Below are 26,737 nucleotides of genomic sequence, written 5' to 3' on the forward strand. Positions count from 1 at the left end.
GGGTTTCACTGTGTTAGCCAGGATGGTCTCGATCTCCTGACCTTGTGATCCGCCCACCTCGGCCTCCCAAAGTGCTGGGATTACAGGCGTGAACCACCGCGCCCGGCCCAATTCACAGAAATTAAGGAAACTCTTAGGAGTTGGGGAAAATAGGCAATACCAAAGGAAAAATGCCAGATTCAGGGATGGTATGAAGTTCTAGAAAAGGTATGGAAGTGTTTCTCTCCTTGCCACGTGCCACCCCAGCTTCTGCGCCCTTCATTTGAAGCCAGGAGATTTCAATTTCATCTGTCTGAACTCTCCTGACAATATAATTGTTTTTTTTTTGCGGGGGGAGAAGTCTCGCTCTGTCTCCCAGGCTGGAATGCAGTGGTGTGATCTCGGCTCACCGCAACCTCCACCTCTCGGGTTCAAGCGATTCTCCTGCCTCAGCCTCCCGAGTAGCTGGGATTACAGGCATCCACCACCATGCCCGGTTAATTTTTGTATTTGTTAGTAGAGCCGGGATTTTGCCATGTTGACCAGGTTTTGTAATGGAATTTAGTGGGAAAAGAGGGCAATCATTATAACATAAGCTTATAAATATATTGTTTTCTAGGCTATATAAAGTAGTAAAATCTAGGAATAACAATTTAAATGATTATATTTGAATTATAAGAAGTAAACAATTTATGATGTTTAAAAAGTGATATTTTCCCTAAATTTGAACCGACCATTTCCTTCTCCCTTTTTCATTTAAAAAACTTTTTTTTTTTTTTTAGGTGAAAGACCAAAGAAACCAATCCCTCTTCAGGATCAGACTGTCAGAGATGAAAAAGGAAGGTATAAACGATTCCACGGGGCCTTTAGCGGAGGTTTCTCTGCTGGATACTTCAATACTGTTGGCTCAAAAGAAGGTATGATTTTCCTAATTGTAGCTATTATACCATTAAAGCAAATGATCAAAATATTGATTCTCCCTCACCCTTGCTTTTTTTTTTTTTTTTTTGAGATGGAGTCTTGCTCTGTCGCCCAGGCTGGAGTGCTGTTGTGTGATCTCGGCTTACTGCACCCTCTGCCTCCTGGGTTAAGCGATTCTCCTGCCTCAGCCTCCCAATTAGCTGGGATTACAGGCACATGCCACTACACCTGGCTAATTAAAAAAAAAAATACTTATAGTAGAGACAAGAGTTTCACTATGTTGGCCAGGCTGGTCTCAAAGTCTTGATCTTGAGTGATCTGCCCACCTTGGCCTCCAAAAGTGCTGGGATTACAGGTGTGAGCCACTGCACCCGGCCACCTTTGCGTTTTTTTTTGAGATGGAGTCTTGCACTGTTGCCTAGGCTGGAGGGCAGTGGTGTGATTGTGGCTCACTGCAACCTCCGCCTCCCGGGTTCAAGCGATTCTCCTGCCTCAGCCTCCTAAGTAGGTGGAATTACAGGCGCCTGCCACCAAGCCCAGCTAATTTTTTTGTATTTTTATAGAGACAGGGTTTCACTATGTTGGCCAGTGTGGTTTCTAACTCCTGGCCTCAAGTGATCCGCCTGTCTTGGCCCCCCAAAGTGCTGGGATTACAGGTGTGAGCCACCGCGCTCAGCTTTCTCTGAACATACACTGTAACCTCTTGTGTTCTTTGGATATTTGGATGTTTCCAGAGTCAACTTGTATCTTGTTCATTGATTGCAACCTTATGGTGAAACAGTTTTCTTCCACTTTGTAAAAAAATGCATACCTCCTAATCAGATGATTAAATGATGATAATGACTTCGGTTTTTATTGTGTCTTGCCATTCACGAAATACTCTTAAACAGAGTCTTTCAGTTAATCATTGACTGTCTCTCGTGACTGAGTGAGTGAGGAGGGCGGGTGTCACAGGGATCTTGCAGATGAGGCCACCAAGGGTCAGAGAGATTAAGGAGCCAGCATGGCATTAGTGCTGAGGGAAGAGTCACCAGGTGCCCTCTTCAGACACTGGGGACCACAGCAAGACTGGCTCCTCAGTGCTCTCTACCTGGGGCAAAGTCAGTTAAATCTTTTATGTTATGTACTTTTATAAATGCCAAGTTGTTTAAAGTATTGTATGTTTTAAAATATATTAATCTAGAAGCATTTTTTTGAACTGGAAGAAATGGCTTTCTATATCTCAGTTATGAATGGAAGATGAACTGATTTTATTATATGTGCTGCCGAAGTGAGCACGGAAGATGAACTGATTAACTCACATAGCAATTATCAAGAAAAAGATGGGCTAGATCTTTTATAATTTTTTTTTTTTCCTGAGATGTAGTTTTGCTCTGTCACCCAGGCTGGAGTGCAATGGCACGACCTCGGCTCACTTCAACCTCCGCCTCCTGGGTTCAAGCGATTCTCCTGCCTCAGCCTCCCGAGTAGCTGGGACTACAGGCACCTGCCACCACATCCGGCTGATGCTTGTATTTTAGTAGAGATGGGGTTTCACCATGTTGTTCAGGCTGGTCTCGAACTCCTGACCTCAAGTGATCCACCCGACTCAGCCTCCCCAAGTGCTGGGATGACAGGCGTGAGCCACCGTGCCTGGCCTTACAATTTTATTTAATTAATTAATTTATTTTTTGAGACAGGGTCTCACTCTGTCACCCAGGCTTTAGTGTAGTGGTGCGCCTACTGAGAGTAGACCTTCCCCAGATGCCTCAGCTCACGAGGCCCTTGGAGAGAATCAGGAAGGAGGTGCATCCCTCTTAGAGAAAACTAAACAACTTTATGTGCATAGGTTACAGACATAGGTGACCTCCAGAGCATTCCCTCTTTGTGGACATGGCACATGCTCGGTAACCATGGTCAGGGAACAAGGCCATTAGTTATAGGATTCCAGTGTCTGTTGGAACTGGGGGCCTGGCAGAGCCATTGCCCTTGGACCTGCTAGGTTGAGTCTTTGGCCAGGGTACCGTGAATGTTGCCTGGATTCCTTCTGTTACTCTCTCTTTATCCATCGTGACTGATTAAAACACCTTGACATCATATCTTTACACTTGATCTTAGCCAAAAGGCCTAGAAGCGATCACATCATTTCTTTAGATATGTTAATATGCCAATGGAGGTTGCTGGTCTCAGGTCCTGCATTTTAAGGTGACCTTGCATCTGTCCGCTCAGATCTGCTTGTGTTCATTTCAGTTTAACTTTCAATGTGTAATTCTATATCCCTTGGTTTCACTTTCTTATGGGGAAACCTTAATGTATCCACTAAGTTTTGCATCAGGGGATACAGGGATTAATAAGAAATTTATGTGGAATAATTACGTCTATATAAGCAGTGAGATGGGAAGTAGCTAAGAGTTTATAGTTATTGAGAATTTCAAGTCCATACATGTTATTTAATCGTTTACTCATAGACCCAAATACTCTCTAGGATTGTAAAGTTCTAAACTCTTTTTTTTTCAGGATGGACACCCTCTACCTTTGTGTCTTCACGACAGAACAGAGCAGACAAATCTGTTCTTGGTCCTGAAGATTTTATGGATGAAGAGGTGGGTGTGCAAAATTTTAATTGCCAATAAGCTGGTGGGACAGGTCTAGTTGGTTGCTGTAAGTGCCTTCTCTCTCCCCAGAAGGTCCAATGTACGATTTCCTCTTTGTTTGTAAGGCTTTATCTTTTAGGTATTTGATGTACAGTGTCCTGTACATCAGTAGAGTCTTGTTCATTGGAGGAGCATTTTATACTGGGGCCAATTTCTAAAATCAAGAGTGTAAGGGGAAAGTCATATACAGGCAATTTACTTGAAAAGCCTTGTGGCTGGGTGCGGTGGCTCACGCCTATAATCCCAGCACTTTGGGAGGCCAAGATGGGCGGATCACGAGGTCGGGAGATCGAGACCATCCTGGCTAACGGTGAAACCCCGTCTCTACTGAACAAAATACAAAAAATTAGCCGGGCGTGGTGGTGGGCGCCTGTAGTCCCAGCTACTCGGGAGGCTGAGGCAGGAGAATGGCGTGAACCCAGGAGGCGGAGCTTGCAGTGAGCCGAGATTGTGCCATTGCACTCCAGCCTGGGTGACAGAGCAAGACTCCCTCTCAAAAAAAAAAAAAAAAAAAAAAAGCCTCTATTGCCTCAAAAGCTCAGTATCCATGGTGCTGGGTCTGCAGCTTTCCCCAGTAACTCTCAGGCACACTGCAGTAAAGAACTGTGAGTGACTGCACTAAAATTAAACTTCTGCTGCCTTAAAACCTGGTCGCGGATTCACCCATGATAAAGATTAAATAGGGAGGGAGAGCATCAGGAAGAATAGCTAATGCATGCTGGGCTTAATACCTAGGTGTTGGGTTGATCTGTGCAGCAAACCTCCATGACACACGTTTACCTATGTAACAAACCTGCACATCCTGCACATGTACCCTGGAACTTAAAATAAAAGTTGAAGGAAAAAAAAGATTAAATAAAACATTTATATCAGCATGTGTGAGGCTGCAGGTAAGAGGGAAGGAAGTCTCATTCTTTTTTTGAGTAGCATCATCTAGAAGGAAACATATCTCATGTAGCAAGAAGTCTAGATGTGCTGAGACCCCAGGCTCTGTCTTCTCAGTCTTCTGTTGGCAGCTTGTCCTTATACTACCTCTCCTCATGATTGCAAAATGGCTGTAGTAGTTCCAGGTGGCACATCCAGGATGACATTGCTCAAGAGAACTTTCCTCTTGGTCCCTTTTCTTTTCTATTTTTTTTTTTCCTGAGACTGAGTCTTGCTCTCTTGCCCAGGCTGGAGTGCAGTGGCGCTATCTCGGCTCACTGCAACCTCTGCTGGCCAGGTTCAAGTGATTCTCCTGCCTCAGCTTCCCCCGAGTAGCTGGGATTACAGGCGTGTGCACCACCATGCCCGGCTAATTTTTGTATTTTTAGTAGAGATGGGGTTTCACCATATTGGCCAGGCTGGTCTCGGACTCCTGACCTCAGGTGATCCACCCACCGTGGGCTCCCAAAGTGCTGGGATTACAGGTGTGAGCCACCGCACCCGGCAGTCTCTTTTCTTAAAAGCAAAGTAGCCTTTCATATAAGTCCTACCATGAATTTTCTCTACATTTGCTTGCACAAATTGTTTTACATGCCCATTCCTAACGCAGTCCCTGGCAAGGAAAGTGGGATCAAAATGACTGGCTTAGATAAGACACAAAGCCCCACTTCGTAATCCTGCCTCCCCAACACTGGGAGTACCACTCCTGCAGTGTGTGGCGGTGCAGAGGAAGGCAGGTGCCTAGACAACATCAGGACTCTGCAAGGAAAGAGGAAACGTGCCAATGGTTGGACAGGCAGCCAGCAACATCTGCTCCAGTAAAGGCAAAGGCACCTGACTTTGGCCTGGCACTCACACTTGTGAATGCTTGCTGGCTGGGACTCCAAGCTTTGTTCCTTTCACGCTGACCTTTGAGATACTGTCGAGAAGAACACGGCCATTACTTCCTGTCTTCCCAGCTTGGTCATGCTCCGGGTGGCCCTAATGAGCAGCGACTATCATGCCCTGCCCTTGGCCACTGGCTTTACCTTGTGTGAGGATGAGGTTCTAAAGTCAGTGTGAGGCGGGGCACGGTGGCTCATGCTTGTAATCCCAGCACTTGGGGAGGCTGAGGTGGGTGGATCACCTGAGGTCAGGAGTTCGAGACCAGCCTGACCAACATAGTGAAACCCCATCTCTACTAAAAACACACAAAATTAACCAGGCATGGTGGTGTGTACCTGTAATCCCAGCTACTTGGGAGGCTGAGGCAGGAGAATCATTTGAACCCGGGAGGCGGAGGTTGCAGTGAGCCCAGATTGCGCCACTGCACTCCAGCTTGGGCAACAAAAGAGAAACTCTGTCTCAAAAAAATAAATAAATAAAAAATAGAGTCAGTGTGTATGTCTGTCACTCTGCTGATCCAGACCTAAATTTTGTAGTTTTAACTTTTTTTTTTTAACAGAAATAAAACTATGTGATGTATTGTGTATAGTCACTTTCCAAATAATGTAATTCTGTTTGAATTTTTTTGAAGGATCTTAGTGAATTTGGGATAGCACCTAAAGCAATTGTCACCACAGACGATTTTTCCTCCAAAACCAAAGACAGAATACGAGAAAAGGCCAGGCAGTTGGCCGCTGCCACTGCCCCTATTCCTGGAGCCACCCTCCTTGATGACCTCATAACGCCAGCAAAGTGAGCATTTCCTTCTGACTGTTGTGATCTTAGCACTGGTGTTTTGCATATGTATGATTCTCTTGCTGAGGGATAGTTTGATTGCAAGTAAGACAAGCCTTCTTAGGCTCAAAGTCTAAGTGAAAAAGGGGGTTTTGCCTAAAGGATCTTGCACTGTCATTGCACGGACAGATTAAGAACTCCAGCCACTAGCTGTGCTGCTGGGGCTCGCAGAGGCTGGAGAGCTGTTAGGAATTGCAGTGACTTCTCCCACCACCCCTCCAGACCTTATAGCCTCACTCCTGTCTGCCTCCTTCTACCCTCACTTTCTGTGTATCTCCTTGTTGTGCTCCTGGGCTTGTGGCCTGATATGGCAGCCTTAGACCTTCAGGGATTCCCAGGCCACATGCTTGACAAGGACTGTCTAGAGTCCTTGTGATCCCATCGTAAAGGCCCAAGAGAGAGGTCATCTGATTGACTTCCCCAGTTCAGGCGTGCACCCCAGCGCAGCCTGCTGTGGCTGGAATGGCAGGGTCATGCCAGTTGTAATGTGGGTGAGGGCAAGGGCCCAGGCAAGACAGGCCTAGGAACTGAGCAGGAACTCAGAAGCCGCTTATTTTATACTCTTTGTTAATGTTATTTTGAAAAGTTCATTTTCAATGCCTTGCTATCCTAGATTATCTGTTGGTTTCGAATTGCTAAGAAAAATGGGTTGGAAAGAAGGACAAGGAGTTGGTCCTCGAGTAAAGAGACGTCCACGCCGACAGAAACCTGGTGTGTATGTTAATTGATTAACTGGTATCACTGCTGCAGTGTACTTTGTTTTTTATTTTTTATTTTTTATTTTTTTTGAGACAGGGTCTTGCTCTGTTGCCCAGGCTGGAGTGCAGTGGTGCGATCCCAGCGCACTGCAGCCTTGACTTCCTGGGCTCAAGTGATCCTCCCACGTCAGCCCTGCAAGTAGCTGGGACCACAGGCATGTGCCACTACGCCAGTTGAATTTTTTGTATTTTTTGTAGAGACAGGGTTTTGCCATGTTGCCCAGGCCCAGGCTGAGGATTGCCTGAGCAAATTCCAATAAACAAAATAGCTGGGCCCAGTGGCACGTGCGTCTTCTAAGGCTTTTTATGTGTAATGCATGACAGCTTCCAGAAAGGCTTGTGCTAGTTTATGCTTCTGCCAGCAGCATGTGAGAGTTCATGTTTCCCACCCTCCCCCAAACTGTCACAGTTTAACATTGTTACTTGTTCCTTATTTCTTGCCCTAAGTCTCCCCAGCCAGACTGTAAGTGACTCTTTGAGGGCAACAGTCATTTCTTTTGGGTTCCTGATGCTGTGGGGCAGTATTGGTTACTCATTGAGCACATTACTGCCAGGTAGGGCAGGTGCTGGTAGAAAATGATTCTTGGCTGGGTGCAGTGACTCATACCCATAATCCTAGCACTTTGGGATGCTGAGGTGAAAGGATCTTTGAGCCCAGGTGTTTGAGACCAGCCTGGGCAACATGGTGAAACCCTGCCTGTACCAAATATACCAAAATTAGCCAGGCGTGGTGGAGCACACCTGTAGTCCCAGCTACGACTCAGGAGAGTGAGGTGGGAGGATGGCTTTAGTCCAGAAGGTTGAGGCTACAGTGAGCTGTGATCATGCCGCTGTACTTCAGCCTGGGTGACAGGGCGAGACCCTGTTTCTAAAACAATTCCCAGTTATCTGCCTCTCACCGTAATGCTGTAGCACGTTTTATAAATGTACCCATGTACCTCTGAAGACTATCAGTGATTTTTTTTTTTTTTTGAGATGGAGTTTTGCTCTTGTTGCCCAGGCTGAAGTACAATGTGCGATCTCGGCTCACTGCAACCTCTGCCTCCTGGGTTCAAGCGATTCTCCTGCCTCAGCCTCCTGAGTAGCTGGGATTACAGGCTTGCGCCACCATGCCTGGCTATTTTTTTTGTATTTTTTGTAGAGACAGGGTTTCTCCATGTTGGTCAGGCTGGTCTTGAACTCCTGATCTCGTGATCCACCCCGCCTCAGCCTCCCAAAGTACTGGGATTACAGGCATGAGCCACTTTGCCCAGCCATTTTTTTTTTTTTTTTTTTTTTTTTTTAGATGAAACATCAGCAATATATTAAAATATCAGCAATTTCACATGTTTGAGATTATTTTTAAAAAATAAAAAGAGAACAGAATTGATTTAGTTTCTAGGCCAGCAACCAAGGAAAAAGCAAGGAATGGAAGATTTTATAATTGCATAACAATAGCAAGATCTTACATTTCTTTTTTTCTTTTTTTTTTTTTTTTTTTTTTAATTTATGAAGTATTTATTGATCATTCTTGGGTGTTTCTCGGAGAGGGGGATATGGGAGGGTCATAGGATAATAGTGGAGAGAAGGTCAGGAGATAAACACATGAATAAAGGTCTCTGGTTTTCCTAGGCAGAGGACCCTGCGGCCTTCTGCAGTGTTTGTGTCCCTGGGTACTTGAGATTAGGGAGTGGTGATGACTCTTAAAGAGGATGCTGCCTTCAAGCATCTGTTTAACAAAGCACATCTTGCACCGCCCTTAATCCATTTAACCCTGAGTTGACACAGCATATGTTTCAGAGAGCATGGGGCTGGGGGAAAGGCCATAGATCAACAGCATCCCAAGGCAGAAGAACTTCTCCTAGTCAGAACAAAATGGAGTCTCCTATGCCCACCTCTTTCTACACAGACACAGCAACAATCTGATCTCTCCTTCCTTTCCCCACACTTCCCCGCCCAGCCATTTTTAAAAAAAATTTTTGTGGAGGCAGAATCTTACTATGTTACCCAGGCTGGTCTTGAACTCCTGGGCTCAAGCGATCCTCTCACCTCAGCCTCCCAGAGTGCTGGGATTACAGGTGTGATCCACCGCGCCCGGCCTGGTTGGGGTTTTCTATTTGTAGTCACTCATGACTATTGCATTTGAAATCTCTTTTCTAGATCCTGGAGTCAAAATCTATGGCTGTGCATTACCCCCTGGAAGCTCGGAAGGATCTGAGGTATTGCACGGTCTGACTGACCTTCAGTTTGGTGCAATAGCACCTGTTTCTGTATGACTGTGAAATTTTAGGGTTGGAGACAATTTTAGAAATCAGATCCAATAACTATACATTGAAATACTCATACCCTAAAGCTATCCTCATTATATCAGCATACATATTCAGCAACATGCCAGCACCACAGATACCCAGGTCTGTTCAGCTTCATAAAATGGAGTTGGTGTTAGCATCCTTTGTGCCAGAAAGTGATTTAGTCATTTGTAACAGCACCAATGAAAGTTTGCTAATTGTTCTGTGTGGCATTAATCACTGCATTTTCAATTAGTATTTTGTGGGTTTACTTTGCATGATTCAGTGACTCACCTTAATTTTACTTTAAACGGAAATAGGGTGAAGATGATGACTACTTGCCCGATAATGTGACCTTTGCACCCAAAGATGTCACACCTGTGGATTTCACACCTAAAGATAATGTGCACGGTCTGGCCTACAAGGGCCTGGATCCCCACCAGGCACTGTTTGGAACTTCGGGAGAACATTTTAATCTTTTCAGTGGTGGTTCTGAGAGAGCTGGCGATCTTGGAGAAATTGGATTGAATAAAGGAAGAAAATTGGGAATTTCAGGCCAGGTAAAATTATTTTCTATTTTATAAAGGGGGAGTCATTGATAAATGAGTCTACTTTCTTTCTTTCTTCTTTTTAGAGGTTCTTTATTTTCTTTTTTTCCCCCTAATCCTCAAATGGAATCAGGTCAAAGATTCTTTCTTAAAATGCATTTTAAAAATGGTGACTTTACCATTTCATTATTACCGTTTCTTTTTTTTTTTTTTTGAGACGGGGTTTCGCTCTGTTACTCAGGCTGGAGTGCAGTGGTGCGATCTTGGCTTACTGCAACCTCTGTCTCCCGGGTTCAAGTGATTCTCCTGCCTCAGCCTCCTGAGTAGCTGGGATTATAGGCATGTGCCACCATGCCTGACTAATTTTTGTATTTTTTAGTAGAGACGGGGTTTCACCATGTTGGCCACGCTGGTCTCGAACTCCTGACTTCAGGTGATCCACCTGCCTCGGCCTCCCAAAGTGCTGGGATTACAGGCGTGAGTCACTGCGCCTGGCCCCCCCACTTTTTTTTTTTTTGAGACAGAGTTTCGCTCTTGTTGCCCAGACTGGAGTGCAATGGCGCGATCTCAGCTCACCGCAACCTCCACCTCCTGGGTTGAAGCGATTCTGCTGCCTCAGCCTCCCGAGTAGCAGGATTACAGGCATGGGCCACCACCCCGGCTAATTTTGTATTTTTATTAGAGATGGGGTTTTCCATGTTGGCCAGGCTGGTCTCAAACTCCTGACTTCAGGTGATCCACCTGCCTCGGCCTCCCAAAGTGCTGGAATTACAGGCATGAGCCACTGTGCCTGGCCACCTTTTCTTTTTATAAACGTGTTTTTTTTTTTGTTTGTTTGTTTTCTCAGTCTTTTAAACAAAAATGCTACTTGTTAGAGGCTCCTTCCTGCAGAGACTAGGAGTTCTTCCAGCGGGCAGTAGAGTAGCAGCGGTCCTTAGACCCCAGCCACCAGCGTTGGCCCAGGCCGCATTGATCAGTCGATGAACATTTCTGCCTTTCTCCTCTCGGAAGCCACATTTCCACCCCTACGCTGCTGCTTGGCTTTGTTCTCCACTCCTCTTCTTGTGCTGGGACCTGGAGCCATGGCTGTTGTGGGGACTGGAGGGCAGCGTTGGCACTGGGGACATGGCATTCACCTCTGGTCATTGTTTTCCAAAAAACTTATGTGTGTGTATTGATCTGGGACCTCCGTTCACTTCTCTCTTGGTGATCTTGAAGTGCTAACGTGGTTTCCAATCACATCCTTAAAGTAGCTTTATAACCCTGAAGATCCCAGACATACCCTAACACCTGTACTCAGTTTGAAACCTTGTTTTTTAAAGGCTTTTGGTGTAGGTGCCCTGGAAGAGGAAGATGATGATATCTATGCCACAGAAACTCTATCCAAGTATGACACTGTTCTGAGGGACGAGGAGCCTGGAGACGGACTCTATGGCTGGACAGCACCCAGGCAGTATAAAAACCAGAAAGGTAATTCGACAGCCGCAAACCTAATGGCAGGACCAAGTGTCAGGGTATCAGGAAGGAGGGGCTGCAAGAGCGATACAGGAGCACCAGCCTCTGTTGTTGGTCAAAGTCACGGTAAGAAACAAAACAAAGAAGCGAGGCCCAGCATGGGAAGTGAAACAAACGCAGGATTCAGACCTGGCTAAGGCCAAAGCCAGCTGTCAAGGTGGGGCCCAGGTGGGAAGGAGGGAGAGGTCTGTAATCAGGGAAAGAGGAATGCCTGGACCAGTGACCACATGGCTGGTCAGAGCTGGCAGTGGGTCAAAGGGAAGCACCCAGAGCTCGAGGAACTGGGCAGGCGGCCAAAGGAGGCCAACACATGCGGCAGGTCAGAAGGTCAGGCCAGGGGACCAGGAGGCAGGTACACCAACAGCCTGCAGCAAGATGGAGCTGGGCGCCCAGTCCATCTTCTCCCTTGAGTCCCTGGCTCTGAGGAGGTTCTTGTTGGGATAAGAGGCCGACATCTCTCAACACAACTTTAACTTCACGCTGTGTTGAAATTTCAAGGTGAATCAGATCCTGTGGTTTGAAGTCACATTTCAGTTGTTTCCAGAAGAGGTGCAGGGCCACACAGTGTAGAGTCGGTATTAGCAGCATGTGATTTGGAGTCAGTCAGACCTGGGTTTGGATGCCAGCTCTCCATTGCCCAGCTTTGTGACCTTAGGCAAGGCTCATAACCTCTCTGGGCATTGGAGTCCACATTTGTAAAGTGAGGATAAAATCCACTCCAGAGGTGGTTGTGAGGATTAAGTGGCATAACTCAGTGTCTGGCATAGCACCTGCCCCAAAGACTGAAGAAGTGGCACCTACTGTTCTTTGGTTATCATACAGTCATGTGTCACTTGACTGGGATGGTATGACAGGGAACCCAGGGTTTTACACAGGACACTGGAAGGGCATGTGTACCCAGTGTTAGGAGACAACCTCTGGGTGGTCAGTGGGCTGCTAGTGCTTACTTCCTTTTATTATCCTTCAAATGTTTTTCTTTTTTTTTCCCCTGAGTCATTTAGCTTCTGAGCCTTCTTTCTTTTGCCTCCCTATAGTTTATGATTTATCTCCCCAAACTATGGATTATTTTTATATAACTTAAATGAAGATATATTAATATATCACAATATACTATTTAATTTTAGTACTATATTATAATCAATATACCATTATATATTGTATATGATTTATATTTTATATAATTAATATATCAGTACTGTCAGTATATTATGTAACATGCTAATACATTAATACATAATAATGTATTGATATATGTTAATTATTAATTATTTATTAAAAGTGGTGGGAGAATGAAATTGATAATATCCTATATCTGTTAATATAAATTATATTTAATATTATACAACATATTAATAACAATATATCAATCCTTTGATAATTAATGATATGTAATGACATATATTTAAGTCTGCCTGCTGAGCCACATCTTTCACTTTTCCCTCGTGCACCAGCTTTGCCGCCAGCTGATTGGTTCTCACTCCTTCCACTGGGCTCCCAGCCTGTCCTTGTCCCTCTCTGCTGTGGCCTCTCTCCCTCAGCTTCCTCTCTCCCACCCTGCAGGGCCACAACATCTGTAGTTTTGACTGTATGGTTTTCTGTTCAGTGAATCTATCTTTATTTTACCCAGTCTCCGTGGTTGATTTTTTACATTTTTAAATTTTTTTTTTTTTTTGAGACAGAGTCTCACTCTGTCAGCCAGGCTGGAGGGCAGTGGCATGATCTCGGCTCACTGCAACCTCTGCTTCCTGGGTTCAAGTGATTCTCCTGCCTCAGCCTCCTGAGTAACTGGGATTACAGGTGTGCACCACCACGCCCAGCTAATTTTTTTTTTTTTTTTTTGGAGAAGGAGTTTCGCTCTTGTTGCCCAGGCTGGAGTGCAATGGCCTGATCTTGGCTCACCACAGCCTACGCCTCCCGGGTTCAAGCGATTCTCCTGCTTCAGCCTCCCAAGGAGCTGGGATTACAGGCGCCTGCCACCATACCCTGCTAATTTTTGTGTTTTTAGTAGAGACGGAGTTTCATCATGTTGGCCAGGCTGGTCTTGCACTCCTGACCTCAGGTGATCCTCCCGCCTCAGCCTCCCAGAGTGCTGACGCCCATATAATTTTCTGTAGTTTTAGTAGAGATGGGGATTTCACCATGTTGGCCAGGCTGGTCTTGAACTCCTGACCTCAAGTGATCCGCCTGCCTCAGCCTCCCAAAGTGCTGGAATTATAGACGTGAGCTACCACGGCTGGTCATGTTTGATTTTTAAATTCTCTTTTTTTTTTCCATGATCAATAGGGCTATAATGAATATTTTTCTGATTCTGTCTTTATGTACATTTGTTTATTTCTTCAGAATTCTTCAGAATGAACTCATAAACATGAAATTTCTGGGTTTTGAGATAATACAAATTCCAAGAATGTGAAATTGAATCCCACATTACCTGAAGAACTTTTAGTAAGTTCTAGAAGCTTAAAAAAAAAGCCCAACATGCCAGGTGCGTTGGCTCATGCCTGTAATCCCAGCACTTTGGGAGGCTGAGGCAGGCAGATCATGAGGTCAGGAGATCGAGACCATCCTGGCCAACATGGTAAAACCCCATTTCTACTAAAAATACAAAAATTAGCTGGGTGTGGTGGCATATGCCTGTAATCCCAGCTACTTGGGAGGCTGAGGCACGAGAATCACTTGAACCCAGGAGGCAGAGGTTGCAGTGAGCCGAGATTGTGCCACTGCACTCCAGCCTGGTGACACAGCAAGACTCCATCTCAAAAAAAAAAAAAAAAAAAAAAAGCCCAGCAGGAGTCAAAGCACAAAGAATGGTTTTGTGGGGAGGGGAGAGATGTGGTGGTGCTGAATGATCAGTGGCTAAAAGCTTTAGCTCATCTGCACTGCGGGCTGTTCCTGCTTCAGGCCTGAGCTCCTAGCCTGTGAAAGAGCTTGTGATTGTCATGTAGAAGGGGCTTTTGAGTGCAGAGAATACAGTTCATTTATACGGACTTTTGGCGTAACCAGTACGTGCAGGAAAACCTTGAGAATCAAATCAAAGAGCTTTTGTTGATGGGGTTGTCTCTATGACCAGGAGACGATCCCCACCTCCAGGTCAGAGGGCATTGGTCATTCAGTTCTGTCTGTGATCTTTATGTCTTGTTAAAGATTACAGGCTGACCTGGCATTGCCTTTCATCCCTATTTGGATTGTTGCTAAGGAGATGGCCAGGTAGTCACCCTGTAGTTCTTCACCTAGTTTTACACATGACGCGCTCACAGTTGTGATTTGTATTTTCCTCCATACTTGTCCTCTTGGTGGTTTTTCTTGATCTTTTACTCCACGGGGTATATCCTTTGGTGCTCCTAAGGTACTTTTTCTAAAAGTCACATCAATGTACTTGTCTTGGAGGACCACAGCCTTGTGACCTGGGTAGCCCAATCTGTCGAGGGCGGTGTGGGCTGGGCCCTAGTCACTGAGTCAACAGAGGTGTGGGGCTTTGCTTGCCACTTGTTCTTCCCTTTACTGCTGCTGTTGAGTGATAGCATGTATGATACGTACTATTTATGTTCTTAGAGATAAGAAGTAAAATGCTGACGTGTTCTGTCTTATTCTAATCGTCTCTACTTCTGGAATTAATCTATGACATCATTTTGTAGAATCAGAGAAAGACCTTCGATACATTGGCAAAATTTTGGATGGATTTTCCTTGGCTTCTAAACCTTTATCTTCTAAGAAAGTAAGAAAAACTTTTTTTCTTTCTTTTTTTACTGGTTTAGTTCTTAAAATATTTGCTGCTATCCGATCTGAGTTCTATTAACAACAGGAAAGATAAGTACATTCTGTTTTCAAAAAACAACAGCCTGGTTACTAATGATTGTCTAGAAAAACATTCTACATTAGAAATATCAGGGCCAGGTGCAATGGCTCATGCCTGTAATCCCAGCACTTTGGGAGGCCGAGGTGGGTGGATCACCTGAGGTCGGGAGTTCAAGACCAGCCTGACCAACATGGAGAAACCCCATCTCTACTAAAAATACAAAATTAGCCAGGCGTGGTGTTGCATGCCTGTAATCCCAGCTACTCAGGAGGCTGAGGCAGGAGAATCACTTGAACCCAGGAGATGGAGGTTGCGGTGAGCCAAGATCACACCATTGTACTCTAGCCTGGACAATGAGCAAAACTCTGTCTCAAAAAAAAAAAAATCAGTTGGCCAGGCGTGGTGACTCATGCCTGTAATCCCAGCACTTTGGGAGGCTGAGGTTGGCAGTTCACCTGAGGTTAGGAGTTTGAGACCACCCTGGCCAATATGGCAAAATCCCATCTCTACTAAAAGTACAAAAATTAGCCAGGCATGGTGATGGGCGCCTGTAATCCCAGTTACTCGGGAGGCTGAGGCAGGGAGAATCACTTGAACCTGGGTGGCTGAGGTTGCAGCGAGCCAAGATCACACCATTGCACTCCAGCTTGGGCGACAAGAGCGAAACTCCATATCAAAAAAAAAAAAAAAAAGGGAATATCAGTCAGTAGCTACATTGTGATAAAAGTATCTAATTGCTATTTTTTTTTTCTTTTGAGACGGAGTCTCGTTCTGTCGCCCAGGCGGCAGTGCAGTGGCACAATGTCGGCTTACCGCAAACTCTGCCTCCCAAGTTCAAGCGATTCTCATGTCTCATCCTCCTGAGTAGCTGTGATTACAGGCATGGACCACCACGACCGGCTAATTTTTGTATTTTTAGTAGAGATGGGGTTTCACCATGTTGGTCAGGCTGGTCTCAAACTCCTGACCTTGTGATCTGCCTGCCTCAGCCTCCCAAAGTGCTGGGATTACAGGCGTGAGCCACCGCGCCCGACCGCTAATGTTTTAAATTCAAACTTCAAGTAAGTGGTTATTTACATGAAGAGAGACATACATTAGAAAGAAGAATGAAATTGCTATGATTCTAGGGGAAATGTAGATTAAGGAAAAGTAGAAAACATTCAGAAAGCCGGATAACCCATAGCCTTGGTTCCTCCCCATGCTCTGAAGCTAGTAGGGGCCAGGTTCCCTGGCCTCCTCAGCTGGGGCCGAGCAGAAGGGAGAGAAGCCGTGTGCAGGTGGGTGAAGTTGGAGGAGAGCTCTGCGTGCCTTTGCAGATAACTTTGTTTTTGTGAGATGCTGTCACAGCCACATGTGAAGCTCTTAGGCCATGTGGCGTTCTTCCTGTAACCACCAAAGTCACATGCTCACAGGCACACTCAGGAGGGAGTTGGGGTGCTGGCCAGCCCAGGAGGGGCGCCTGGCCATCTGCCTTGTCAGCATTCCTGTTTTAGATTGTTTCACGCTTTAATCAGCATTTTGTTTTTTTATTCAGCAAACATTTGTTCAGTACCTCTAAGGCTTGGCCTGTGCTTGTCTGGGACACGGGAGGCCAGAGGACAGCTTTGATTTGTTTCGTTGTGATAGTTCATGTGTTGTGATAACCAGCAGAATATATCTAGGACAGTGTTGGGCATACAGTAAGCTGCTATTATTACTAGAAATGTCAAATAACATTAAAGGAAAATGCAGGTGTTTTACATGTATGAAAAGGAAGCATAAGGCTGGGCACGGTGGCTCACACCTATAATCCCAACACTTTGGGAGGCTGAGGCGGATGGATCACTTGAAGTCAGGAGTTCGAGACCAACCTGGCCAACATGGCAAAACCCCACCTCTACTAAAAATACAAAAATTAGCCAGGCGTGGTGATATGTGTCTGTAAACCCAGCTACTCGGGAGGCTGAGGCAGGAGAATTACTTGAGCCCAGAAGGTGGAGGTTGCAGTGAGCCAAGATTGTGCCACTGCACTCTAGCCTGGGTGACAGAGCGAGACTCTGTCTCAAAAAAAAAAAAAAAGAAAAAAAGAAAAGGAAGCATGGTTTAAAAATGATGGAGAAGCACTCACTGGTCCTTAGGATAAATAGGCCAGCCTGGCGCCAGGTAGCTCCCATCCAACAAAGGTAGCAGATACACAAACACAGAGTCGTTGGCAAAGATCCCTAAGTGGAGAGACACAGTCCTGGGGGTTCCTGGCGGTTCGCTGGAGTAGGGTTTTGGGCAGGAATTCTTTAGAGGAGGGCTGTGTTCATCTAGCCTTTCACATACAGATCTAGATGGTTCTCTAGATCTGAATCTAGAGGTCAAACAGAACAATGATTTGGCAGACAAAGAGAGGGAAATACTTTCAATCCAAGGCTGGGCATGGTGGCTTACGCCTGTAATCCTAGCACTTTGGGAGGCCAAAGCAGGCAGATTGCTAGAGTCCAGGAGTTCGAAACCAGCCTGGGCAACATGGCGAAACCCCATCTCTACAAAAAATACAAAAAAAAAAAAATTAGCTGGGCGTGGTTGGTATGTGCCTGTAGTCCTAGCCTCTTGGGGGCCTGAGGTGGGAGGATTGCTTGAGGCCGGGAGGTCCAGGCTGCAGTGAGCCGTGATTGGCTGCTGTACTCCAGCCTGGGCGACAGAGACCCTGTCTCAAAAAAAAAAAAAAAAAAAAAAAGAAATACTTTGAATCCCATGGAGGATATAGAGAAGTTGTGGACACACTCCTCCTTTCTGCCATGTTTGTCTGGGTTTTTGTGTGGTGGTAATATGAGAGTGTTTTCTGGCTGATTTGGGGGTGTGTCTCCAGAAGGTGATGAAGCTAAGGTGATAAAAAAAAAAAACAGGATTTCTTGACAATGATAACACCACTCTTTCATGGACTTTCATTGTGCCAGGGGCTTGACCCGGGCTCTGCACTTTAACAACCACCTGGGGAGCTTGGGGAACTCCAGTTATAGCAGACTCTCTGGGGTGGGGCGCAGGCATCAGTATAGTTACAACTCCTCAGGCGAGTCCAGCATGCACCTGGGCCTGAGAGCCAGAGGAGAGAGGGGCCGGGAGAGAGGGGTCAGTGCTTTCAGCCACAGGGTTACTTCATCATGGACTTCAGCTTTCACGTAGCTTAAAAATCTAGAGAACATTTCAGTGTGAATTTGGGGGGGAAAATAGTAAAGAAAAGTCTAGAAAATAGCTTAAATAAACACATGTGGATTTGTTAGACCAAGAGCAAGGGAGACCATTTAATGCAGTTATTTAACAATATCTAGTACTTTCCTTTACCTTGTCTGCTGTGCCATCATTCATGCCTGTCAGTATTAAAAATCCCCATATTTCCCAAATAGATTTTCATTTCACTTCCGTCAACTTTTAAATTAAAGTTTTTAAATTCCTGTCCCCACTCCCCTCCTAGCTCCTGGGCCAGGTCCTCTTGGCTCTACTCACATTATTCATAGTAATATCTTGGATGAAAAAAATAGGCCAGGCGTGGTGGCTCACGCCTGTAATCCCAGCACATTGGGAGGCTGAGGTGGGTGGATCATTTGAGGTCAGGAGTTTGAGACCAGCCTGGCCATCATGGTGAAACCCCATCTCTACTAAAAATACAAAAATTAGCCAGGCATGGTGATGCGTGCCTGTAATTCCTGCTACTTGGGAGGCTGAGGCAAGAGAACTGCATACCCAGTAGGTGGAGGTTGCAGTGAACTGAGATCGCGCCACTGCACTCCAGCCTGGGCGACAGATCAAGACTCTGTCTCAAAAAAAAAAAAAGAAAAAAGAAAGCCTGAAGCTTCAATTTGCAACTGAAACATAACTAGAAAAAAGAATTCTGAATTTAAAAATAACTACAGTTATTATTATTAATTATTATTTTTGAGATGGAGTCTCACTCTATCACCCAGGCTGGAGTGCAGTGGTGCGATCTCGGCTCACTGCAACCTCTGCTTCCCAGGCTCAAGCAATTCTCCTGCCTTAGCCTTCCGAGTAGCTGGGATTACAGGCATCCACCACCACACCTGTCTAATTTTTGTATTTTTAGTAGAGACGGGGTTTCACTATGTTGGCCAGGCTGGTCTCGAACTCCTGACCTTAAGTGATCCGCCTACCTTGTCCTCCCAAAGCGCTGGGATTATAGGCATGAGCCACTGTGCCCAGCTATTATTATTATTTATTTGTTTTTCTTTTTTTTTGTTGGAGACGGAGTCTCACTCTGTTTCAGCTCTGCAGCGGAGTGCAGTGGCACAATCTCAGCTCACTGCGACCTCTGCCTCCCGGGTTCACGCGACTCTCCTGCCTCAGCACCCCCGAGTAGCTGAGATTATAGGTGTGCGCTACCACGCCTGGCTAATTTTTGTATTTTTAGTAGAGATGGGGTTTCACCATGTTGGCCAGGCTGGTCTTGAACTCCTGCTCTCAGGTGATCCACCCACCTTGGTCTCCCAACATGCTGGGATTACAGGCATGATCCACTGTGCCTGGCCCCGACTATTATTTAAAAAAATTTTTTTTTTAGTTTTATAGAGATAGGGTCTCATTCTGTTGCCCAGGCTCGTCATGAACTCCCAGGCTCAAGCAATCCTCCCATCTTGGCCTCCCAGAGTGCTGGGATTATAGGTGTGAGCCACTGTGCCCAGCCATTATTTTTCTTCCATGCTTTGAATGGTATTTTTTCTAAATTTTCTGATGTACAGTGGGCCAGCCCTACCTGTAGGCCCTGACATTTATCATCTATTGTCATCTTTATAGTTCTTATCCTATAAAACAGGCACATTAGCTTCTTTCTGTAGAAATAGGTGGGAGGATATTCGAAATGCCTGACCACTGGAACACGGTGGTTCTCGTGACCCTCCAGGTCCAGAGGGGATGCTGGCTGGACCTCTGGCCAGCCTGTTCTTGTGCTACCGGCCTGCTGAGTGTTAACCCAGGAAGGGGCGGGGTTTTAACAAGGCTCAGAGGTAACAGGTTTTCCTGATTAAATCACACATGATCTTGCAGCCTGTTTTTTCTGGGTTTTGTCTTGTTTTGTTAAGATCTATCCACCTCCAGAGTTGCCAAGAGACTATCGACCAGTGCATTATTTCAGACCCATGGTGGCCGCCACCTCTGAAAACTCACACTTACTGCAGGTATTATCAGAGTCAGCTGGAAAGGCAACGCCTGACCTAGGGACACACAGTAAGCACCAACTGAATGCCTCCAAACGGGCAGAGTTGCTTGGAGAGACGCCTATTCAAGGTATGTGCCATGGAGAAGACGGAAATCATTTCACATAACTCGAGTTATCAAAATCAAAATGGAAAGTTGTCGTTTTCCCACTGAAGTTTTTTACATGAATTTGTATTCCCAAACTGTGGAAATAACACTATTTATTGTAAATGGCATACGTAATAGTGTGCATATCTTTTACTTCTTTTTTTAAGTTTTATTTTTAAACTTATTTATTTTGAGATAATGTCTAGGTCTGTCACCCAGGCTGATGGCAGTGATAACTCTCTATAACCTGGAACTCCTGGGTCCAAGCGATCCTCCACCTCAGACTCCCATGTTGCTGGGACTATAGGCATGTGCCACCACCACACCTGGCACATTTTTTAAATAGAGATGAGGGGCTCACTATGTTGCCCAGGCTGGTCTGGAACTTCTGGCTTCTCAAAGTGCTGGGATTACAGGTGTGAGCCTCTGCGCCCAGCCAAGGCTTGTTTTTCCACCTTCAGTTTGGTTGATGTCATTCAAATCACAACTTTTGTTGTAAGCTCAGCTGTTTTCAGACTTGTGATAATTATCAGGGAATGTGGTTAAGGTGCCTTCCCCTTCTCTGCACAGCCTGGGAGAGTATGTTTTCTTCCTCCTGGGGATCGCATTGTGTAACTCTTCTCCCAAAAGTCTGAAAGGGATGAATGCGTCTGAAAGTCTGGAAAGATATGGAGAATCCCCTGCAGGGTGCAGCAGAAAAGACCCACCATGAGAGGTGGACTTGGACTCTTAGGGGCTCGGGTCTCACTGCCATAGGGAACACAATAGGTATCTCGTATAATTGGCAAACAGAACCCTTGGTTCCCCACCCCCATCACACACTGCGCTTCCTCATCTAAGTCTTCTCATCTCAGGAAATGGTGCCACCGTGATCCACTGCTCGGACTAGGATGTAGGCGGCCTAATTCTTTTTTTTTTTTAATTTTTATTTTTTATTTTTTTATTATACTTTAAGTTCTAGGGTACATGTGCACAACGTGCAGGTTTGTTACGTATGTATACATGTGCCATGTTGGTGTGCTGCACCTATTAACTCGTCATTTACATAAGGTATATCTCCTAATGCTATCCCTCCCCCCTTCCCCTGGGAGGCCTAATTCTTAGCTCCTCTCTTTTCGGTCCTCCCCCACCCTCCTTGACCCTCCTCAGCCCTCAGTGAGTCCTCTCGGCTCTACCCACATGTGTGGGGGTTCCGTCCACTACTCATCTGCATTTCCGTGGCCTCCCGGGTTTGAGCCCCGCTCCTCCACCTGGACCGTTGCTGCAGTCTCCTTGGTGGTCTCCTTGTTTCCTGTCCATCCCCCTGTAGACTGTTCCCCTCACCAGCAGCTGGATGAGGCCAACTATACCAGCCAGCACCTCTCCCACCTACAGAAACCTCCAGGCTCCCCACGAGGCCCTGTGCGGCCCCGCCCCTGCCCGCCTTTCAGGCTGCACCATCCACCACCTTCCCTTACCCTCCCACAGTGTAGCGTCCTCCTCCTCCTTTCCTCCCCTTGAACATGCCATCACCCATGACACTGCCTAAGGGCCTTTGTGTTTGCTGTACCTCCCTTTCTGTTCTTCCCTCATATTTTTGTGAATCTGGCTCTTTTTTTTTTAGCTTATGACTTATCTCGAATGTTATTTTCTTCCAGCTTCCCCGACCACCATATAATCTGGTTATCTGCCTGTCCCCTCTACCAGCCCGCTCACGCAAGCCCCCCTCAGTCACATCATCCTGTTTTTTTTCATAGCCCTCCTCTATTGAGGACCAGCGTATTGCTCCTTGGCTTCTTTCCTGTCTCCACTGCCCTCTAAGCTCCTGGGCCAGGTCCTGGCATGGAGTTGGCACTCATGAGTGTTTGTGCCATTATTGAGGGCTTGCTGGGGAGCTGTGCTCGGAACCAGGGCTAGTGGTGGTGGACTGCAGGTCTGGAGCCGGGGATGTCAGGTTCCCAATCCTGGGATCACTCACGTGCCCTGTAAGTGTGCATGTGTTAACTTCCATTTTTGCTGACTATAAAACAGGGATCTTGGCTGGGCACAGTGGCTCATGCCTGTAGTCCCAGAACTTTGGGAGGCCAAGGTGGGATGATCTCTTGAGCCCAGGAGTTGAGACCAGCTTGGGAAACATGGTGAAATCCTGTCTCTACAAAAAATTCAAAAAGTAGCCGGGCATGGTGGTGTGTACCTGTGGTCCCAGCTACTCAGGAGGCTGAGGTAGGAGGATCACTTGAGCCCGAGAGGTGGAGGTTGCAGTGAGCCATGATCACACTACTGTACTCCAGTCCAGGTGACAGAGTGAGACCATGTCTCAAAAAAAACATAGGAATCGGCCGGGTGTGGTGGCTCACGCCTGTAATCCCAGCACTTTGGGAGGCCGAGGCGGGTGGATCACCTGAGGTCAGGAGTTCGAGACCAACCTGGCCAACATGATGAAACCCTGTCTCTACTAAAAATACAAAAAGTTAGCCAGGCATTGTGGCACATGCCTGTAGTCCCGGCTACACGGGGGGATGAGACAAGAGAATCGCTTGAACCCGGGAGGTTGCAGTGAGCTGAGATCGTGCCATTGCACTCCAGGCTGGGCAATAGAGCAAGACTCCATCTAAAAAAAAAAAATAAGAAGAAGAATCTCAATTTTTATCACTGTCTAGTCCACAGGGATATATGAATATAAATGAAACACTAAACATAAAATACTCATCCCCAATTATGTAAATTTGTGATATTGAAATGTATGTACAGAGAAACGTAAATGTGGTTGTCTTATGACTCTTTTCATCTCTTCTAATTACTGTTTTTATTTAGGTTCAGCTACTTCAGTGTTAGAATTTCTGTCCCAAAAAGACAAAGAGAGAATCAAAGAAATGAAGCAGGCAACTGACTTGAAAGCAGCTCAGCTCAAGGCCAGGAGTCTGGCCCAGAACGCTCAGAGCAGCAGAGCCCAGCCCTCCCCTGCAGCGGCTGCTGGGCACTGCTCTTGGCACATGGCATTAGGTGGTGGGATGGCCACCCTAAAAGCCAGCAACTTCAAGCCTTTCGCCAAAGATCCAGAAAAGCAAAAGCGATACGAAGAGTTCTTAGTACACATGAAACAGGGTCAGAAAGGTGGGTGCTGGGCCTGGGTGTCCCATATCTCGGCCAGGGCGGGGTCATATTCTCACTGTTCTCATCCTAGACCCATATTTACAGTTGAGGTATACCGTTCTGTCAGTGTTTTTGCTTTATCCTGCTGCAAATAGTGCAGAGGTTTCAGGCCTTGGCTCTTGACCTCAGAAAGCAAGAACATTTGGCTTACGTTCCTCCATATCTCAGGCCAAAGCTAGCTGTTTAAGTCGAGAACACAGCTGGCGGTGGCCGGTCCTTACAGGCCGTTTGGTGTTTGCAAGTGCTTGACTGCTACAAGCATTGTATTCACATTTCATATCAATATCATCTTCTACCTCATCTGAAGATCCTAACCATCCACTCCTGACTCATAGTCTAAAATTTGACTTAAAACAATAGTTAGCTATTGAACCGTTACAGAGGGAAAACATCACTTTGTGATCTGTGAAGTAAATAGGGCAAGAATGAGGAAAGGGGTTGTTGTTGTATGCAGTAGTCCTCGTGAGAGGTTATCAGTAAATTACAGGGTTGTTTTTTAAAAACAGATCTTTGCGGAATGTAAAGTCTATTTACTGTGCCTTAACTCTCTACTAAGAACCTACATCACTAATGTTTATTTGCTTTAAAAAAAAAAAAGGTTAGTGAAAGAGTGTTTTTCTGCCAAAACATAGGGATGTGGTTGAGGTGAACTTATCACTGCCTGGGAGTGGTGACAAGTTCCTTACTGCTGAAGATTTAACCAACCATTAGCCTCTCAAATGGTTTTCTCTGTTATGTTTGGTAGACAGAATTCAATAAAGCATCATTTTGGTTGGAGATGGTGGCTCATGCCTGTAATCCCAGTACTTTGGGAGGCTGAGATGAGGATTGCTTGAGCCTAGGAGTTCAAGACCAGCCTGGGCAACATAGTGAGATCCTGCCTGTACCGAAAAAAAAAAAAAAGTATATATAAAATATATATTTTTTATATATATATACATAATTTTTTATTTATTTTTTTGAACAGAGTCTTGCTCTGTTGCCCAGGCTGGAGTGCAGTGTCAGGATCTTGGCTCACTGCAATCTCAGCTCACTGCAACCTCCACCTCCCAGGTTCAAGTGATTATCCTGCCTCAGACTTCTGAGCAGCTGGGATTATAGGTGTGTGCCACCACGCCTGGTAATTTTTTGTTTCCTGTCTCTACTAAAAATACAAAAAATTAGCCAGGCATGGTGGCGGACGCCTGTAGTCCCAGCTACTCGGGAGGCTGAGGCAGGCGAATGGTGTGAACGTGGGAGGCAGAGCTTGCAGTGAGCCGAGATCATGCCACTGCACTCCAGCCTGGGAGACAGAGCGAGACTCCATCTCAGAAAAAAAAAAAAAAAAAAGAAAAAAGAGAGATGGGGTTTCACCATGTTGGCCAGGCTGGTCCCGAATTCCTGACCTCAAGTGACCCACCCGCCTCAGCCTCCCAAAGTGCTGGGATTACAGGCATGAACAACTGTGCCTGCCCTAAATTTTTTTTAAAAAAGCACAATTTTGAAGGAAAGAGCAATATTACCTGCCAAATACCTCGCCATTCCCATAGTCATAAAAACAAGGATAAGGACTTATGAAATATACAGGGATACAGTGGTGCCCAGCAGATGTTCTCTTGTAAGCCCCATGTTTTTCTGCAAAGTGAAGCTGCTTCTTGTTCTCCGCCCTGCAGATGCTCTGGAACGCTGTCTGGACCCCAGCATGACAGAGTGGGAGCGAGGCCGCGAGCGGGATGAGTTTGCCCGGGCGGCCCTGCTGTATGCGTCTTCCCATTCGACCTTGTCCTCCAGGTTCACTCACGCCAAGGAGGAGGATGACTCAGATCAGGTTGAAGTCCCTCGAGACCAAGAGGTCTGTTGTCACCATGTCCCTTACCTGGTGAACTTTAATATTAAAGCACTGCCTAGCCAAAATTGTTTTTTCTTTTTTTTTTTTGAGATGGAGTCTCTCTCTGTCGCCCCGGCTAGAGTGCAGTGGTGTGATCTCGGCTCACTGCAGCCTCCGCTTCCTGGGTTCAAGCGATTCTCCTGCCGCAGCCTCCCAAGTAGCTGGGATTACAGGCGCTCGCCACCACACTATCTAATTTTTGTATTTTTAGTAGAGATGGGGTTTCACCATATTGGCCAGGCTGGTCTTGAACTCCTGACCTCAGGTGATCCACCTGCCTGGGCCTCCCAAAGTGCTAGGATTACAGGCATGAGCTACCACGCCCGGCCGAGCCAAATATTTTTAATCCGTCGGTGAGAAGATCAAAATATACATGGTATAGGAGAATAGGAAACCATTTTATGCCTTAGTTTCCAATGTATTGGAGCATAAATGTTATAGCACAAACTTTTTTCGCAGTTCTAGAAGACTGCTTGGAAATTTTAAATAGGAGAGCAGTCAGGTCAATGGTGTGGCCACTTGATGAAACAGAATGCATGTCTTTTTCCAGAATGATGTCAGGGACAAGCAGTCGGCCGTGAAGATGAAGATGTTTGGGAAGCTCACCCGAGACACGTTTGAGTGGCACCCTGACAAGCTTCTATGTAAGAGATTTAATGTCCCTGACCCTTATCCAGAGTAAGTTGGATAAACGTTTATATCAGTACAAAATGTATTCTAATTTTCCCCGTACATACTCATATAAATTCTTATTTTTTCCACATGAACTTATTTGCATATCCCTGGATATACACATCTACACATTTTATAGATTTGCTTTGATAAATTACTTCTATAATTTGTTACTAAAACAAAATCTGGATAGCAAACTTTATTCCATATTGAAGCTATGAAACTCAGATATGTCAAGTTACAAAAGCATTATGCCTCTCTCATTTGCCACCTTCTTATTGCTGCTCATGTGGTTTACATTTATAATGTTACTTATGTTTTTTAATTATCATTATAAAAGTTAAACACTTTCTTGTTTGATTAATAACACTTCAGGAGGTGGGGTGTGGTGGTGCACACTTGTAATCCTAGCTTGGGAGGCCAAGGCAGGAGGATGGCTTGAGCCCAGGAGTTCGAGGTCAGCCCAGGTAACATATTAAGACCCCACCTCTAAAAAATCAAACAAACAAACAGAACACTTCAAGATAGTAGGCCGGGTGCAATGGCTCACGCCTGTAATCCCTGTATTTTGGGAGACTGAGGCAGGCAGATCACTTGAGGTCAGGAGTTCGAGACCAGCCTGGCCAACATGGTGAAACCCCGTCTCTACTAAAAATACAAAAAATTAGCCTGACGTGATGGTGCACGCCTATAGTCCCAGCTATTTGGGAGGCTGACGCAGGAGAATTG

General features: G+C 45.8%; 1 protein-coding gene across 1 annotated transcript in view; it reads left to right on the top strand.

Moving 5' to 3' along the window:
• Positions 1-26,737, top strand: part of GPATCH1 (G-patch domain containing 1) — a 50,835-nt gene that overhangs the window by 6,757 nt on the left and 17,341 nt on the right. Inside the window, exons 2-13 of the mRNA XM_024238288.3 lie at positions 762-896; positions 3,397-3,482; positions 5,974-6,134; positions 6,790-6,887; positions 9,074-9,132; positions 9,522-9,761; positions 11,072-11,219; positions 14,897-14,976; positions 20,115-20,319; positions 23,131-23,430; positions 25,122-25,300; positions 25,887-26,014. Of these exons, the coding sequence (XP_024094056.2) occupies positions 762-896; positions 3,397-3,482; positions 5,974-6,134; positions 6,790-6,887; positions 9,074-9,132; positions 9,522-9,761; positions 11,072-11,219; positions 14,897-14,976; positions 20,115-20,319; positions 23,131-23,430; positions 25,122-25,300; positions 25,887-26,014 (1,819 nt within the window). The remainder of the gene's footprint in view (positions 1-761; positions 897-3,396; positions 3,483-5,973; positions 6,135-6,789; positions 6,888-9,073; positions 9,133-9,521; positions 9,762-11,071; positions 11,220-14,896; positions 14,977-20,114; positions 20,320-23,130; positions 23,431-25,121; positions 25,301-25,886; positions 26,015-26,737) is intronic.

The sequence above is a fragment of the Pongo abelii genome, chromosome 20 (assembly GCF_028885655.2).
Source record: "Pongo abelii isolate AG06213 chromosome 20, NHGRI_mPonAbe1-v2.0_pri, whole genome shotgun sequence".
In the NCBI taxonomy this organism is placed as follows: Eukaryota; Metazoa; Chordata; class Mammalia; order Primates; family Hominidae; genus Pongo; species Pongo abelii.